Below are 14,785 nucleotides of genomic sequence, written 5' to 3' on the forward strand. Positions count from 1 at the left end.
GGCCTACAGGAGCGAGGTCGCACAGCATTGTATTCGGCTACTATCATGGAAGCCACCTCGCAGGATTGCTCAGACAGCCCTTTCCGCTGAAACATTTAACAAAATCTGATCCGCAACTTATTGTGTCGCGTCCTCCATTCGCACCGCAGCGCGCTTTGCTTCCAGCTCCTCTGATCGTTCCAGCAACTCGGATGGGATGCTTCGAGATTTGGTACCTGGAACAAACCAACTAGTAGAACTGAATAGATAGTTCATCCCCTCTAGAGGCCGGCGAGTGGTCTCTGGAAGGAAAGCCCAAAAGAAGATGGCGTTGGTGACATTGCAAATGACGAAGAGCAAGAAGTAACGCCAACCTTGCGACTCAATGGTAGGCGCTGTGATCTGGCCAATCATGGTATTGAAAGCGAACGAGACCATGACACCAATCGAGACGCCTTTGGATCTGGTGCGAGTATCGAATACTTCCGATGGGATGATCCATGACAGAGAGCCGCAGGTGAAAGAGAAGGCGAATTGAAAGACCCAGTTGAAGACGATGAAGAGCCAGAGGAGTGACTTTTGGGTGCCTTGACTCACGGAAAAGAAGCGTGCAATGACAGCTGCGATGACGACGAAGCACAGCGAGCAGGCCAGATTTCCAATGATCATAGGCCAGCGGCGACCAATCCTATCGATGAACAGAATGGTGCACAGTTGCGCGACGATCGAAACTGCGTACCCAATGCCCTGATACTTCAGCGCATCATTGGTACCGACATTCAAGGCGGCATAAATGTCTGGTAGGAAATACTGCACTGCACTTACGCTGTTATCGCCAGTTCATGCTAGGGCCTATTCCACGAAACAAGGCTTATTCCGTGTCGTGCCGTTTCGTGCGGCCACGAAATCAGCCTTATATGAGATAGGGCTTATTCCATGCGATAAGGCCTTTTTCGTGCTAGGAAATAGTTGTAGAGAAGATTATTGCAGACTTTTTAGTAAGCACGACTTATACGCATATACGGAAGTGCGGAAGCTGTATTGCTCGGCATAGCTGTTCGACAGATGCTGCAATTATTCTAGCGCTATAACGAGTATAGGTATACGAAACACATATCGTTACTTGTATTATATATATATACGATAGGATAGTGCAGAGACTGGCCTTCGTATACAATTCTAACAGTATGCGTAGTCGCCGTACGCAGCCGTAAGCGCTAAACAGATGCCGACCGGAAAGCGACAATTACACGAACATGAAAACAGCCTTAAAACATGAACAAGGCCTTGTTCATAAACGCTAAGCACGACATGAAATAACGCCTATTTAATAGCGCTGACAACACGAACAAGGCCTTATTCGTAGAATAAGGCTTAGCACGAACTGGCGCGAACAACGCCCATCATCTGCACGGATGCTTGGATTGCGGTTACCAGGATTAGGCGTCGAAGACTGGCCTTATTGGTCAAAAGGTCTTTGTAGCCAGAAACGCCGTTCCGACGTTCGTCTTGAATTTGTTCCGTGAGTTGCTGGAATTCTGCCTGGACGAAAGCATCGTTGGCGTTACCGCGAGAATGGAGTCGGGCCAAGGTTGCAAGCGCCTCTTCGGATTTACCGTGGTCCAGGAGCCAGCTTTGGGTCGTGTCAGTGTAAGCTAATATGCCAGATAGAATGATACACTGACCGCGGAGATTCGGGAAAGAGGAGAATTAACAGAGCGAGAATCCCAGCAGGGACCATCTGCATCCCCAGTGGAATGCGCCACACGTTGTTATCAAACTCTCCCAGGTTCTTGTTGGTCCCATAAGTGCAGTACACTGAATGCAATGTCAACAGAATCCCAGTAACCTCCACATCGATAATTGTCACCTGCGACTATGGCGCCATTGCCAATCATGAACTGCTGCAAACCCGTCAAACGTCCACGGGTCGTTGGATGCGATATCTCTGCCTGGTAGAGAGGAACGATCATCACCAAAAACCCGACACCGATGCCTGCAATAGCTCGTCCAGAGTAGAGGAAGCCCAAGTTCTGTGCACCGGTCTGGAGTGCGCTGCCGAAGATGAAAATAATTGCACCCATCATGATGGTAAGTCGTCGACCAAAGTAGTCTCCGCTTGGTCCAGCGAAGGCAGCGACAAAGAACGCGCCGCCTGTAAAGACTGAGACAACGGCACCGCTATGAGCAGACCTTAGCTGAGTTCTGTTGCATGCGAGAGTTCGCGTTGTACGGCCAGCTCACATTTCATTCTTGGTAGGATTATTGAAGTAATTCTTGAAGGAGTCGGCCGCTAACACTCCTCCAATGACGCCGAGGTCATAGCTATGGACGAGAAGTCAGTATTGTGGACGACTTTTCGATCCTGATATTGTTGTACCCGAAAAGAACTGATCCCAGCGATGCGAACAGCCCGACCAGGAGCTGGTCGTAAGTCAGCTATCGTTCTCGTAGTCCTTTCCTGACGGTGGAAACAAACCTGATAAAGCTTGGGATTCATCCTCAAGATCTCCACTATGCCTGATTGTGCTGACGACAATAAATCATGCACATCGTAGACGGATTGCAGTCGTTGAGTTGTCAAACATAGCACTCGTTTGGAACTCGTGGTAACAGAGGCCAAATGCCAGCAAGCCTATGCTGTGCATTGAACCAGCTCTCCGCACGTAGCTTTCGCGCTTTCATCCCTGCGAGTGCGAATACGAGTGAATCTCGCGCCACATCGTCTCATCGGTACAGAGCCCTAACTTACTGCAGCGCGAAGTCCACTTGCGTATTCCGGAGATGCCTCTCTGGCACTCGGCTTTGGCGAACGGTCAGTGGTCAGTCCGCAACCAAGCTCTTCAAGGTTTCAGCCACGAGCTTGAGCAAATTTTGGGGAAGTTATGGTCTAGCTCTATAAAGTTCACATGAATTCATGTCGTGAACCAAAAGGCGGATTCACGAGGGCGGTCCGGATCGCGGTCGACATATCTCAGCCACAGCTGTCTACTGCTTTGCATTGAAACTTAACGCGTCGATTTCTCGATAGGTGGCACAGGGTTGGTCGGAGTGTCGAATGCTAGCTATCTTATGGGATGTCTGTAGATCCAGCGAAGCCTTATGCTGCTTTAGTCTACGTGCGAAGGGTCGTATAATGAAAACGTACGACCACAGATCCGTAACAGGCCAGAAAACTGCGGGTTGTGTATTTGCACGCCATTCGCAGGTGTTTCTAGACCAAACAATACCTTGGAGTTTTCGTTCGATGCCGCTGTATTGGCTGGTCGGAGCTATCTCCATTTTAGCCTGTCGAACACTTATCACTCGGCGTAACTCTATGTAACTTTAGAACTTTAGGGCATACTTCATTCTCAACCAATATTTGACGTTTCTTCAATGGTTACTTCGTCGCTCCGATCGATGCGTTCCTGAGCGCGTAGATCAACATTTCATCAAAGTGCGTCAAAGTTCCATCAAAGCCCCAGCCGATCGGGAAAGGTGGAGCGCAGCTGAGAAGGAGACAGGTTCGGAGTATCTATCTCAACCGATTCCCAGTGTCCAAGCAGACATGCCAGAATCGGTTCAACATTGTGCGGGAGGACATCGCAAATGCTAACGAGTCGGAGAACAATGGAAATGGAATGAGTCTCTTGGCATCTGAGAGATCGAAATGGACATATTGGCGTCTAGGGTGACGAGCGGACAGATCGGTCCGGTCTTCTGGAACTGATGCTGTAGTGCCCGTGATATGAATCAGGCTCCGATCTGGAATCACGGGCCGACTTGCGCATCGGGGGCGATGTAGTTCACACGTGAACGGTTGCAGCATTACGTGAACAGAGCCAGAGACCAGTTCAAGTCCTTGATAGTGAGCCGGACAAGTACTGTCACGAGTGGAACTTTGACGGAATGGAATAGAAGACTCAGTGTAGCATTTGGAAATCCTTGTAAGCTGAAGGTTCTTGTCGTCTGGACTATGGTTTCATGAGCTTGCTAAGTCTTGTAGATGTTATGTATTGGCTTCTTATGAAATATGGCGGAGCGATGATGGATGAAAAAGTATACAGAAGAAGTAGCTCTGGAGAAGTGTAGTGCAACAGAAGGTCGGCGCTCGCCTCGGCTCGCTTCCGATGGCAAGAACTGAATGACGACAAATTTCTGACAGCGCGCCGTCTAGAGCTCACCAAGCAACAAAAATAAAATTCTCACCAAACAGAACGACAGTCGGCTGTGAAAGTCCGTTCAATTTTCAAGTACTGGTACAAGTTGTGAAGTTGCCAAATCCCAACCAACGAGTCAGAAGAGCAGCGGCGAAAATGTCCGCCACCTGCGCAAAATGCGAAAAACCCCTAGAAGTCGAAGTCAACAATGAAGACTTCTCCGACGAAGAAGGCGACATTTCCATGAACGACGACAACAACGAGAAAACACCTCAAACCGTACCAGACGACGTCCTCCTCTCCTGCGGCGACCACTTCCACTGGGAATGCTTACTCGAATCCTACGAAATCGATACATGCCCCAAATGCTCTCGAGACATCACAACAGGCGCAGCAGCAGCAAGCTCCTCATCATCCTCAGCTCCAGCAACAGAAACTCAAATCCTAGTCGACCTCAACAACGAAGGCGGCCTGCAACACAATCTCGACATCTTCCCAATTTTAAAAGAAGAATCCTATCTACGCGCCTACCCTGAAGAGCGGAAATGTCGCGCATTTCTCGAATTTTGTAGGGAAGGGGATCACCGTGCGATTGCGGATCTTATCAAAAGCTGCAGTGAACCCGAGGAGGATGAGGATGAAGACGAAGAACCTTCCGGACCTCCCAAGACTGCAGACGAGATTCTTCGCTATCAAGACCCGATTGGCGATATGCAATCGGGACTTCACGCTGCTGTGGCGAATGGCCATCGTGAGGTTGCTTGGTTGCTTTTGCTGCTTGCAAGCGAGTATCCAGAACTCGAGTTCCCGGCGTTGGTGTTCCAGGAAGCGGCTTCGCTGGGTTTGATGCGCGAAGAGCAGTCCGGCAAGGTTGATATCAGGAGTCTGAAGGACGCGCATGGCAGGACGGCAGAAGATGTCGCACAGCAAGCAGGAATAGTATGGCATGGGTGGATTGGAAATGGGAGGTTGGCAGTTTCCTGAAGGGCATTCTGCCGTCACTAGCAAAGCGCGCGCGCTTCGAACAGATGCACGAGTGCAACAAAGCTGTGGCTTCTATCTATGTCTATTCGTTTGAACACGAGATCGATCTGCAAAAGATGTGGAAGAATCGGACAGGAGCCTTGCATCTTCAGCCGAACAGGTCAGCTCTGCGCTGTAACCCTCTCGGAGACAACTGCGAAGCTGGACTTCCCACATCGCCTGACTCATCGAATGATGACTGTCGGTATGGCGTAGGGACTTTCAGGGCGACTAGAGTCATATCAAAGCGTGAGGCCTGCGGCCTTCACTTCGGCCTCGGCGGGTTGGGGTTTCCGTCGGTCCCAGCAGATGGTCGCACAACGCGATGCCGGCTCAGCAGTTGCGAGATAATGAAGTGGCTGACGTCCTCGTCGCTCCAGTACGACAAGTGACTCGCGATAGCCGCGATCAGATTGATGTCGAACGCCCCCTCCTGGATAGCATAATCAACGCGACCATTGCTGTTCAATTGTCTGACCTTCTCTTCTTCCCGTCTCAATCTTTTGCCTCGCTCTTCGGCTTCGGCCCACTCTGGAGTATCCCTTGTAGAGCCTGCTCCAAGATCTCGAGTTTCTGCGTCGCTCTGAGTAGATTTGCGGCGTTTTTCAAAGTCGCCGTAGAGTGTAGTTATCTCGTTGTCGATAAGCGTAGGAGGATGAAGCTTTTGATCGTGTGATGCTTGAGCGTCTGCAGCGACTTGGTTCACTTTGTCTGTGCCGATGGGCTTCACCTCTGTGCCTTTGGCGGGCAATGGCGCAGTAGGTATCACGCCTGCTGCAACATTCGTACCGGCACCGCTCGATATGCCAGGGTTGTTGGTTCCACTTCCCTTTGACAGCGGCACGTTGCTCTTCACCGCTGCCACACCTGCTCTCGTCGGTTCTTCTCCGTATCCGAGGCCTCGCGTTAGTAGACTTGATGCGACAGATGTCCACATGCTGCTCACACTCTGGCTGACGCGGGACCCTATCCCCGTCAAGCCTTGTCCCACAGGCGCTCCAAAGATTCCTCGCTTAGTATATGGAAGCGGCTGCGGCTTGAGTGCAGCCATGGCAGGCGAGATCAAAGGCTCAAGCCGATAAGAAATTGGATCTGTAGGATGGAAGATGTTGAAGATCTGCCCACACTTGGGTCGTGCCACAGGATTCTCGCCTTGTACATGCGTAGGAGTCAAGTCTCTCTGCTTCTTAGGCGGAGCAGCCAACATCGGGTCGTCCATGCTGCCGAGACTGCCTCCGTCGCGATCACGCTTATCCTTGGAGTGCCTGGCGGATATAGTACGACCGCCGAGCATTTGAAAGAGACCAATTGGCGAACCAAGAGCGTAGAAGTCTTCGACAGGGAAATCGAGTTTGAAAGTCGGCTCACCTCTTTGTTTCGGTTGTTGATCTTGCCGGCACAGGATATCGAACATGATCGCACTGCCAAGTGAATGCCCAACCAGCGAGACCTTGCCGTTGAACTTGGGATTACGCTCCATGAACAGGTGATATATCCTGTTGAGCTCACTCAAGACCAAGCCTGAGATATGATCTTTGTAAGCAGGAGAATCGTACAACAAGATGTCGAGAGCGAGGTCAGTGATCAGGTTCCGAACAGCAGGAACCCCGTCGACGGTGATGTCCTCAAGGCTGGGATAGTCTTCTTCGTCTATATCAGTGTCACCAAGATCGTGCTCTTTGCGATTATGCCGAAGACTTTGCCTGGGGAAATCAAGCAGATGTCTCCAACAGATTGGCAAGACCTGAACTCGACTGTTGACGGTTTCAGCATCATCCAGTTCGGCATTCAGCGCGCGGAGGTCCGGTGATTCAGCATACACTGCTTTCAGTGTTTTTCGCAGTGTGTTCACGTCGTGAACGAAATTCACACTTTCCAGACGAAGACCAAGACGCTGGCCAATGCCGTGTGTGACCAGGATCAAGTGCTCAATCTCTCGCCCTTGTTTGTCTCCCTCGATTTCGCGGTAATCATCCTCGATTTCTCGCTCGTCACGCTTCCGTGCTTCTTCTTCTTGCTTTGCGCGATCTTCGCCGTGGGTTGGGTCTTCCATCAGAGCAGACATCTGGCGCTGTAGACTCTGGCGCATATTCTCTGACGTACTTACGCGCTCAGCCTTGCTTTCTTCCACATCTTCACCTTTGCTCTCATCCTTGAGGTCCTTCGATTTGCTCTCCGCAGTCTTTGCAGTCTTCTCATCTTTGCTGTCCTTCTTCTGATCAGGGTCGATCCAACCACGCGTGACTTTGATGCCAGCAAAGCCAGACGTGAAGCGTTGATATACATTGTAATTCATTCGAGTCATCCAATCATCAGTCAATAACCATGCTGTGGTGCCATCTTGGTAGGTCACCACACTATTCATGTGTGATCCGAACAAGCGATATGTGTTCTGGGGGTGCTCATCTCGAGCCAAATCCTGAGTCTTACTAGCGGAATCCTCTACTGCCTTCTTGCGCAGTTCTGTACCTGAACCTGTCGCCGGGCCAGTCTGCTCTGCGAGTGAAGTGATATCCTGTCCCGGAGTCCAAGATGACGGTCGCGATCGAGGCTGCGAGGCCGAACGCGGCTTTGTTGGTGTTTCCTTCGATTGCGGAGGAGGCAGCCTCCAGGCTTTGACTTTCAGGTATCCTTCCTCAAGCTGTGCTGATAGATTTTCATCACAGGGCCTTTGCGCGTTACCTTCTTGGAAGAACCACGTCCCTCTCCGAACATCATACACAGGTCCGTGCCAATACGCGGGAGCCAGTTCGCGCCTTTCAACGTCGACATCGAAGAGATAGTCTTCGTTCACAGGCACTTTGATACCATTCTTGCTAGATTTACGCTCTCGGAGGCTAGCATTTGGCTTCTCATCTGATCGCGCTTGTCCCATGTCCCCTCCATGCTCTTTCAATTTGTCTTCTGCATCTTCATCTACTAGCAACTTTTGGAAAGCCGCCTCGATCGACTTCGAATCCGTGGTTGAAAAGGCAGCGTATTTCTTGGGCACTCCGGGCGGCTTCTCATCCGGAACCACACCACCGGGAGTCGGTCTTCGCTTCGGTACGTCTACAGCATGGAACCATTGCGGTCGAAGTCGCGGGCAGTCTCGCGGATATTTCCTCAAGCTCAACCTATGCCTATTGCTTATCACATGGTCGGCTCCCTTCTGTTGCTGCAATGGCGCTGGCTCAGGCTCCCCATCCTTGCCTTTGCTTGGGGCTGTGATGGGGCTTCGTGTCCATGGAGACAACTTGCTCAGGTAGCTTCTCCCATTTTCTTCCTGAGCAGCCATGTCTGGTTTCCTATCTGCCCATGAGGCAGACTGTGGCCTGGGCCCAGTCGTTGGCCTGGCTGGCAGTTGCGACTCTGGCAGCCAAGATGGAAGATTCTTCTTGACGAGCTGGACCCAGCCAGAAAGCCCTGGAAGGCGAGGAGGGCGAGCCAATGTGAACGTGGCTTTCAGGCGTATCGATGCTCTCGTATTCTGTCGTGAGCTGTCTCAGCCAAGCTCGTGAAATGTTAGCACTCCCGCACTGGCGTTCGCGTCGAAATTGATGTCGAATGACTGTAAGAAGCTGAAGAGACGCTACACAGGAAACATGGAACTGGCTACGTGAAGGAATGACTGCAATCAGCTGGACAAATTGTTGGAGACAGTTGGACGCGTTACCAAGATCACTCTGCGTCGTGCATCTTGCTGCGTCATCATGCGAGCTCCCGGCGAAAGCTTGTGCGCTTTCGCCGATCAATTTCATCTCGCACACACTCAATCTCTCTTTCTCAAGGTATCTCATCACCAACGCCCAACCGTTTGAGGCGACCATGGCACCGCAATCGCGGCGGATAGCTCCTGCTGCAGCGAAAGCTACTAACGAGCGTGTCCAGACAAGCTATACTCAAGCGCAGCTATCATCATGACCGGAGAAAAGACGCCCGAGCACTTGCACATTGAGGACCTCGTGAGGACGAAGCTCCCAACGTCGCCGATATACAAGTTCTTGCTCACACCGGTGGTAATCACCAGCGCCACGAAAGGTCATGTGGTCGCGCGCTTGCCGCTCTCCGAGGAACACATGAATAGTGCCCGCTCTCTCCATGGCTCAGTATCTGCTACGATTGTAGACTGGGCGGGCGGCATGGCCATCAGCACATGGGACTTGCGTGTCGCCAGTGGAGTGTCGCTCGACATCCATGTCACATACCAGAGCGGTGCCAAGGTGGGCGAAGAGATTGAGATCGAAGGCATTGTGGACCGTGTCGGCGGCAATGTCGCTTTCACCAAGATCAACATCTACAAGGTTGAGGATGGCAAGAGAGGCAGGATCGTCGCCTCTGGCACGCACACCAAGTTCGTGAAGGGCTCTGAACCCAAGCCAGCATCTTGAACTTGATTGTCAATGCTACCTGCGCACCTGCACCTACGTCGCAAGGTTCCTTGCCGCAGATTCGGCAGGATCACCCTTTCTTCTTTGCGCCTACACATGCACTCACGATCTGTGACTGGGCTCACTCGGAATGGGGAAATTAACGTCTTCGACTTTAGAACCTGCTGCGGAGCGTCAGCCTTGAGGCAGCAGGAATTACGACTTGACGACATTCATAGAGGAACACCATAGATGTGCAATGTATGTCAGCATTTCTATGCGAATACAAGTCCATTCCTTCACCCCGTAACGGACATTCAATGTCGCACGACTGATGCTGAGCCGTCACGCATTTTGCTGCTGCTCTTTTCTTTTCGCTTCGGGTTCTGGCCAAAGTCCGGAGACCCTTGCCTATGCGACGCCAACTTCGAATGTGGGCCAGACTTCACACATCACCAGACAACGCAGTGACCAAAGCTCCATTTTCCCGCAGCAGCAAGGCGCGCCTGATTAGGCAGAGATAAGTACATAGCAGGACTCATCTCCCAATACAAGTCTGAAACGGCCACTTTTCGCACTTACTGTTTCTACACCTTCGACTCCAGCTCCAAGCACTGCCTCCACAGCTTTCAGACACACACAATGTGCACCCTCCAGAAATTCGTGCCAGCCGCGGCTATCATTGGTCTTTCGAGCGCGTCATTCCTGACAGGTAAGCGCGCGGCATGATTATCGGACCTGCGTATACTAACACGAGACAGCATACATCACCTCGTTCACAGTCCTGGCCATTCCCGTAGTCGAGACAGGAGCATCAAAAGACAACGCCAAATTCGCAGCGAAGCAATGGCAGAAAGCATTTGATCTCGGAAAGTCATTCGCGCCACCATTTGCCATTACCTGTGCGGCATGCTTCGGCTTTCTTGCAGTCCAGAGTGTGTATTTGCCCACATGGAGAATTGCATAACGTTTGCTCACAAAATCTCATAGCCCGAGGTATCGTAGGCCGATATCCAGTCTCTCCTTCAGTGCTCTATGCAACAGCAGCAGTGCTCGCTCCATCTATCGTGCCTTTCACGATAGCAGTCATGGGCCCAACAACTCTCGATCCTCTGGTCGCCAAGGCAGACGGTAGTCCCAACGCTCCCGGTGACCAAGAGACACTCGACCTCATCAAGAAGTGGAGTGGGCAGAATGCCGTACGGGCTGGACTGATCGGCTCGGCGGCTGTAATGAGTGCTTTTGCGATTCTTGCACAGGTAGCGTAGCTGCTCTGCATCTCGCCAATTAGAAGAATATGCTGAGCAGTGCGCTCAGACCACTAAGGGACCTGCTGGACTGTCGAAGCTGGGACAGACAGCAACTCGGGCTGCGCAGCAAGCGAGGCCAGTCAGTGCTGCTGGAGCGCAGATCAAGGCAACGAGAAACATAAATACCAAGGCGAAGCGATGACTATGTCGGCGTACAGGACGCGGATCAATTGCTTGACATCGGGTATTGTCGGCGAGTGGTGAGAATTTCATGCAGTCTATGATACCACAAATTTCCAACGAAACGCAGCATATAATTTTTTTTTGGCATGCGTACATGTACCTTGTGGCCATGAAGGGAAGTACAGCTCTGCAAGATTTCAAATCTCTTTTTCACTTACTTGTACTCTGTCATGTGTATGAAGCGATTTCAAATCTGTTGTGAGCATCTATTTGCTTGCCATAGCTCACTGCACATTCTGTCCGCTCTTAGATAACCATCTTGAAATGTTGCTCTGATGATGCACTTGCTGTTTGTGCCTAGCAGGGAAAGTGCGGCCCATCCCGCAGCGCCAAGCAAAACGTGCCCACCGAACATCGAATTTGCCCGCTGGTGTCGATACAGAACGTCAGCACTTCCACCACCACCCAACGACCTCAACACCGGAGCAATACCGCCAAGATGGTAAGAACCTGCTCGAATACGGCACGATGAACGAACGGCCCCGCTCTCCGAATCGCAATGGTATCGCAAGAGGAGGAATGAGTTGGTGAAAAGAGGAGGCAAACCCGGTCAACCCGACGCGCATCGCTTTCATGCGTCGCGAAATGCAATGTCGATGGTAGCAGCCTGGCTGGAGAAAGGATACATACCATATGCGGAACACCTTTGCGCCCTCGTGGTGCGGAGGTGGATGGAAGAAGTTCCATCGGAGAGCCGCGTTGACCTTGCTCAACGTGACGTCCCTGTAAAAGCACGACAATGCTAACCACGCAATGTCTGCAGGTGAACGTACCAAAGACTCGCCGCACCTACTGCAAGGGCAAGGACTGCAAGAAGCACACCCAGCACAAGGTCACCCAGTACAAGGCTGGAAAGGTATGTGCTGCTCTTGCGATTCCTGCTTTCAAAGCAGTTGCTTATACTGTATAGGCCTCCCTGTTCGCCCAGGGTAAGCGTCGTTACGATCGCAAACAGTCCGGTTATGGTGGTCAGACCAAGCCTGTGTTCCACAAGAAGGCAAAGACTACCAAGAAGGTCGTGCTCCGATTAGAATGCACTCAGTGCAAGACCAAGGCTCAGCTCGCTCTTAAGCGTTGCAAGCACTTCGAGTTGGGGTATGTTACAATCGACGAAAGCATTTGTCGGAGCTCTTACTGACTTTTCTGCAGTGGTGACAAGAAGACCAAGGGTGCCGCTCTTGTGTTCTAGACGGTTTCATCCTTCTGATCATGGCGTTCGGCTAAGGGATTTGGGACGAACAGCGAGGCGTGTAGAGACTCAGATTAGTCTCCATGCAGCTTACATCGAATTCATGACCATCTGCTTGACGCCTATGTTACTTTCATGTTTCCTATTCATCTATGGGCAAAGGTGCAATTGATGCAGCTGACGGCTAGGCTTTCGAACTTTTCCTAAATCAAGACGCTTGCTCGCTATGCCGGCTCGAGAAGAGGACAGGAGCCGGAAATTCCGTCATCGACTGCGTTCTTCCCGTCGCTTTTCTACGCAGCGCAGGCTTGAATTCCACCAAATCGTGCCACCATCATCAGTCATAAATCCCGAGCGAGCCGGAAACATCTCAGATCAAACCTCTCACGCCGCAAAAACCTTCAAATCGCACCAAATCGCCTCATGTCATCCATACCTTCGTCCAAATGTCAACCTATTAACCCATACCACATCAAACCACCATTCGCACAGCCCCATCGCCCCATCCAGAAAGCATCAAGCCAACGGCGACCTATCCCCTACCATCCTCGCAAACCCCATCTCAATCTCCTCACACTCTTCCTGAAGCTTCTCCACACTCAACCCCCTCTCTCTGCCCAAAGTCTGCAGAACACGCTGCAAAGTCACCAACGTCCCATAAACCCGATTCTCACTCCTCTGCGAGAACACGATCGCGCGATCCTCAATCACCGACTCAAGCAAATGATAACACGCTTTACCGAAATGTTTGAGCCGGAGTAAGGCGATGGTGCGGTGTGGTGCTGTTCTGGAGAGGCGGATGCGTTGATGGTTGGGCTGGACGTTGAGATGGGTGGTGAGAGTGAGATGCGTTTTGGTGAGGTTCCATTGGGTTAGGAGGTTGTAGTGGACTTCCGGCGCCACGGTGGAGGCTGGGCGGTTGTGGTGTTCGCGTAGGGCGGCGAGGAGGTCTCCTGTTTCGGCTGAGATGGAGTTTTCGGCGATGGAGAGGTTGTAGGTGAGGGGGATTTTGGCGAGGGGGTAGAGGAGTTCTTCGGCTAGGGTGGCGCGGTTCTCGAGGGCAAGGCAGGTTGAGTTGATTTCGATGGTTATGGTGGGTTTGCGTTGCTGGGTACTTGGCCGATGGAGACCGTTTTGTGATTTTAGTTCGTTGGCCAGGCTGAAGAGAAATCGGTTGACGGTGCCAAAGGTCTGGAGGTAAAGGTCGCTTGGGGTGTCTTTGTCTTCTTGGTCTGCCAGTTTGATGGAAACGTCCACTTGTGAGAAGCGGTGGAGGTAATCGGGGAAAATGCGTTCGAATTCGGCCAATGGTGCGAAGTTGTCGAAGACCTTGATGCCGCCTTGAACGTTACCGCGGACTTGCAGAGTACCATGATCACCAACTTCCACTTCGAGAGCGATGCGGCCCAAGTCTTCGATCAAGAGGAAGGCTTCATCGTGGATTTGCTTGCATGTTCGCAGGAGCGCCGTGTTAGGCATCATCCCCTCGGAAACATCGTGAGCGAGAGCGATATGATAGGTCTTGTTACGCAGCTCAGGTGGAAGGGCCTGGAAATCGAAGGGCTCGTCTCGGTCGGGTGCTTCCTCGGGTACGGGCGAGTATTCAATGCTGGTAAGCTTCGTGGCTGGTATGCCGATAGAGCGTGCGGTTGCTGGCGTGCTAGGAAGCGGTGAGGTCTGTTCCAACTCCTTGGTGAGCCGGGCAAGGGCACAGTCGACAGTGAGGTTGGGACGATACATTGTCGCCAGCGACGGTGTAATGTAAGAGATAGATCGGGCAGTAAGTGGAGGTGGTGGTACAGGTTCGAGTCGCTAGTAACCATCAGCATTGTCATTTGGAGAGCCATCCAGCAACACTTACCTGCCAGCAGCTCCGAAGTGGGGAAGAATGAAGGCTCTAGATCGAGAGGCCTTCGAATGGCGGACGCATAAGGTTTGATGCGGTTAGATATGTTCGGGAGCAAAGATGGAACAGTGTGGACGTCGAAACCTGAGCTTCTACTAGAGCAAAGGCGCTAGAGGAGACAATAGTATTTCGCGACAATACAGAGACTTCGATAGCGGGGCCGTCCCTGGTGGCGCAGAGGTGAACAGAGTAGCCGCGTGGGTCAGGGAGCGCTTGGCTGCGGAGCAGACTTGAGCTGGATTTCCAGCGCTGCTGCTCCGTGCCTGCCACTTCTGCGTCGATTGAGTTGGCACTTACTGTGTAGCCGACCAAGGCATTTCTCAGACGACTTCGAGGCTGATTTTGGAGCCGGTTCGATGGTGCACGTCGGCAACGTCACGGATGTTGCAAGTGCGTCTTTTCATTCACCTGAGTCCGTCATGGCATCGATATCGGCAAAGTCTAGGTCCAATGCTGAGATATGTGTTCGCAGGTGGCTCGCCCGAGGTCCCTTGGGCGACCGCCTTGCCCGCTTTTACATAGAGTCACTGTATGTACAAGTCAGTTCCGTCGACAAAGAAGAGCTTCAAAGAATCATTTGTGAGAAATGTCGCGATCAGCTATTCCGAGAGTCGAAAACTCATGTTCATGTACTTCGATTGTATGCTACATCCTCTTGTATACCCGTTCAACGAAGAGGTGGAGTTCTTTGTGTACATTTGAAA

The 14,785-nt window shown here is 51.8% G+C and overlaps 7 protein-coding genes across 7 annotated transcripts; 4 read left to right on the forward strand and 3 right to left on the reverse strand.

Moving 5' to 3' along the window:
* Positions 1 to 117: 117 nt before the first annotated feature.
* RHO25_011643 (uncharacterized protein) lies at positions 118 to 2,479 on the reverse strand (the record flags this gene model as incomplete). Its single annotated transcript, XM_023603070.1, has 7 exons — positions 118 to 794; positions 1,365 to 1,612; positions 1,665 to 1,797; positions 1,850 to 2,160; positions 2,224 to 2,304; positions 2,360 to 2,403; positions 2,459 to 2,479. 7 exons carry the CDS (start codon positions 2,477 to 2,479, stop codon positions 118 to 120), a joined length of 1,515 nt encoding a protein of 504 aa, XP_023454481.1.
* A 1,798-nt stretch (positions 2,480 to 4,277) lies between these two features.
* On the forward strand, positions 4,278 to 5,105 carry RHO25_011644 (uncharacterized protein; the record flags this gene model as incomplete). The annotated part of the gene is made up of 1 exon (XM_023603071.2): positions 4,278 to 5,105. The coding sequence occupies one exon, from the start codon at positions 4,278 to 4,280 to the stop codon at positions 5,103 to 5,105; it is 828 nt and encodes a 275-aa protein (XP_023454490.1).
* A 304-nt stretch (positions 5,106 to 5,409) lies between these two features.
* Positions 5,410 to 8,421, reverse strand: RHO25_011645 (uncharacterized protein; the record flags this gene model as incomplete). Its single annotated transcript, XM_023603072.2, has 1 exon — positions 5,410 to 8,421. The coding sequence occupies one exon, from the start codon at positions 8,419 to 8,421 to the stop codon at positions 5,410 to 5,412; it is 3,012 nt and encodes a 1,003-aa protein (XP_023454489.1).
* Positions 8,422 to 9,043: 622 nt separating this feature from the next.
* On the forward strand, positions 9,044 to 9,514 carry RHO25_011646 (uncharacterized protein; the record flags this gene model as incomplete). The annotated part of the gene is made up of 1 exon (XM_023603073.2): positions 9,044 to 9,514. One exon carries the CDS (start codon positions 9,044 to 9,046, stop codon positions 9,512 to 9,514), a length of 471 nt encoding a protein of 156 aa, XP_023454401.2.
* A 621-nt stretch (positions 9,515 to 10,135) lies between these two features.
* RHO25_011647 (uncharacterized protein) lies at positions 10,136 to 10,945 on the forward strand (the record flags this gene model as incomplete). Its single annotated transcript, XM_065603439.1, has 4 exons — positions 10,136 to 10,205; positions 10,255 to 10,428; positions 10,484 to 10,752; positions 10,811 to 10,945. The coding sequence occupies 4 exons, from the start codon at positions 10,136 to 10,138 to the stop codon at positions 10,943 to 10,945; spliced, it is 648 nt and encodes a 215-aa protein (XP_065459511.1).
* A 780-nt stretch (positions 10,946 to 11,725) lies between these two features.
* Positions 11,726 to 12,175, forward strand: RPL44 (60S ribosomal protein eL42; the record flags this gene model as incomplete). The annotated part of the gene is made up of 3 exons (XM_023603075.2): positions 11,726 to 11,842; positions 11,897 to 12,081; positions 12,136 to 12,175. 3 exons carry the CDS (start codon positions 11,726 to 11,728, stop codon positions 12,173 to 12,175), a joined length of 342 nt encoding a protein of 113 aa, XP_023454194.2.
* A 516-nt stretch (positions 12,176 to 12,691) lies between these two features.
* On the reverse strand, positions 12,692 to 13,915 carry RHO25_011649 (uncharacterized protein; the record flags this gene model as incomplete). Its single annotated transcript, XM_023603076.1, has 1 exon — positions 12,692 to 13,915. One exon carries the CDS (start codon positions 13,913 to 13,915, stop codon positions 12,692 to 12,694), a length of 1,224 nt encoding a protein of 407 aa, XP_023454195.1.
* Between the last annotated feature and the right edge of the window lie 870 nt (positions 13,916 to 14,785).

The sequence above is a fragment of the Cercospora beticola genome, chromosome 8 (genome assembly GCF_033473495.1).
Source record: "Cercospora beticola chromosome 8, complete sequence".
In the NCBI taxonomy this organism is placed as follows: domain Eukaryota; kingdom Fungi; phylum Ascomycota; class Dothideomycetes; order Mycosphaerellales; family Mycosphaerellaceae; genus Cercospora; species Cercospora beticola.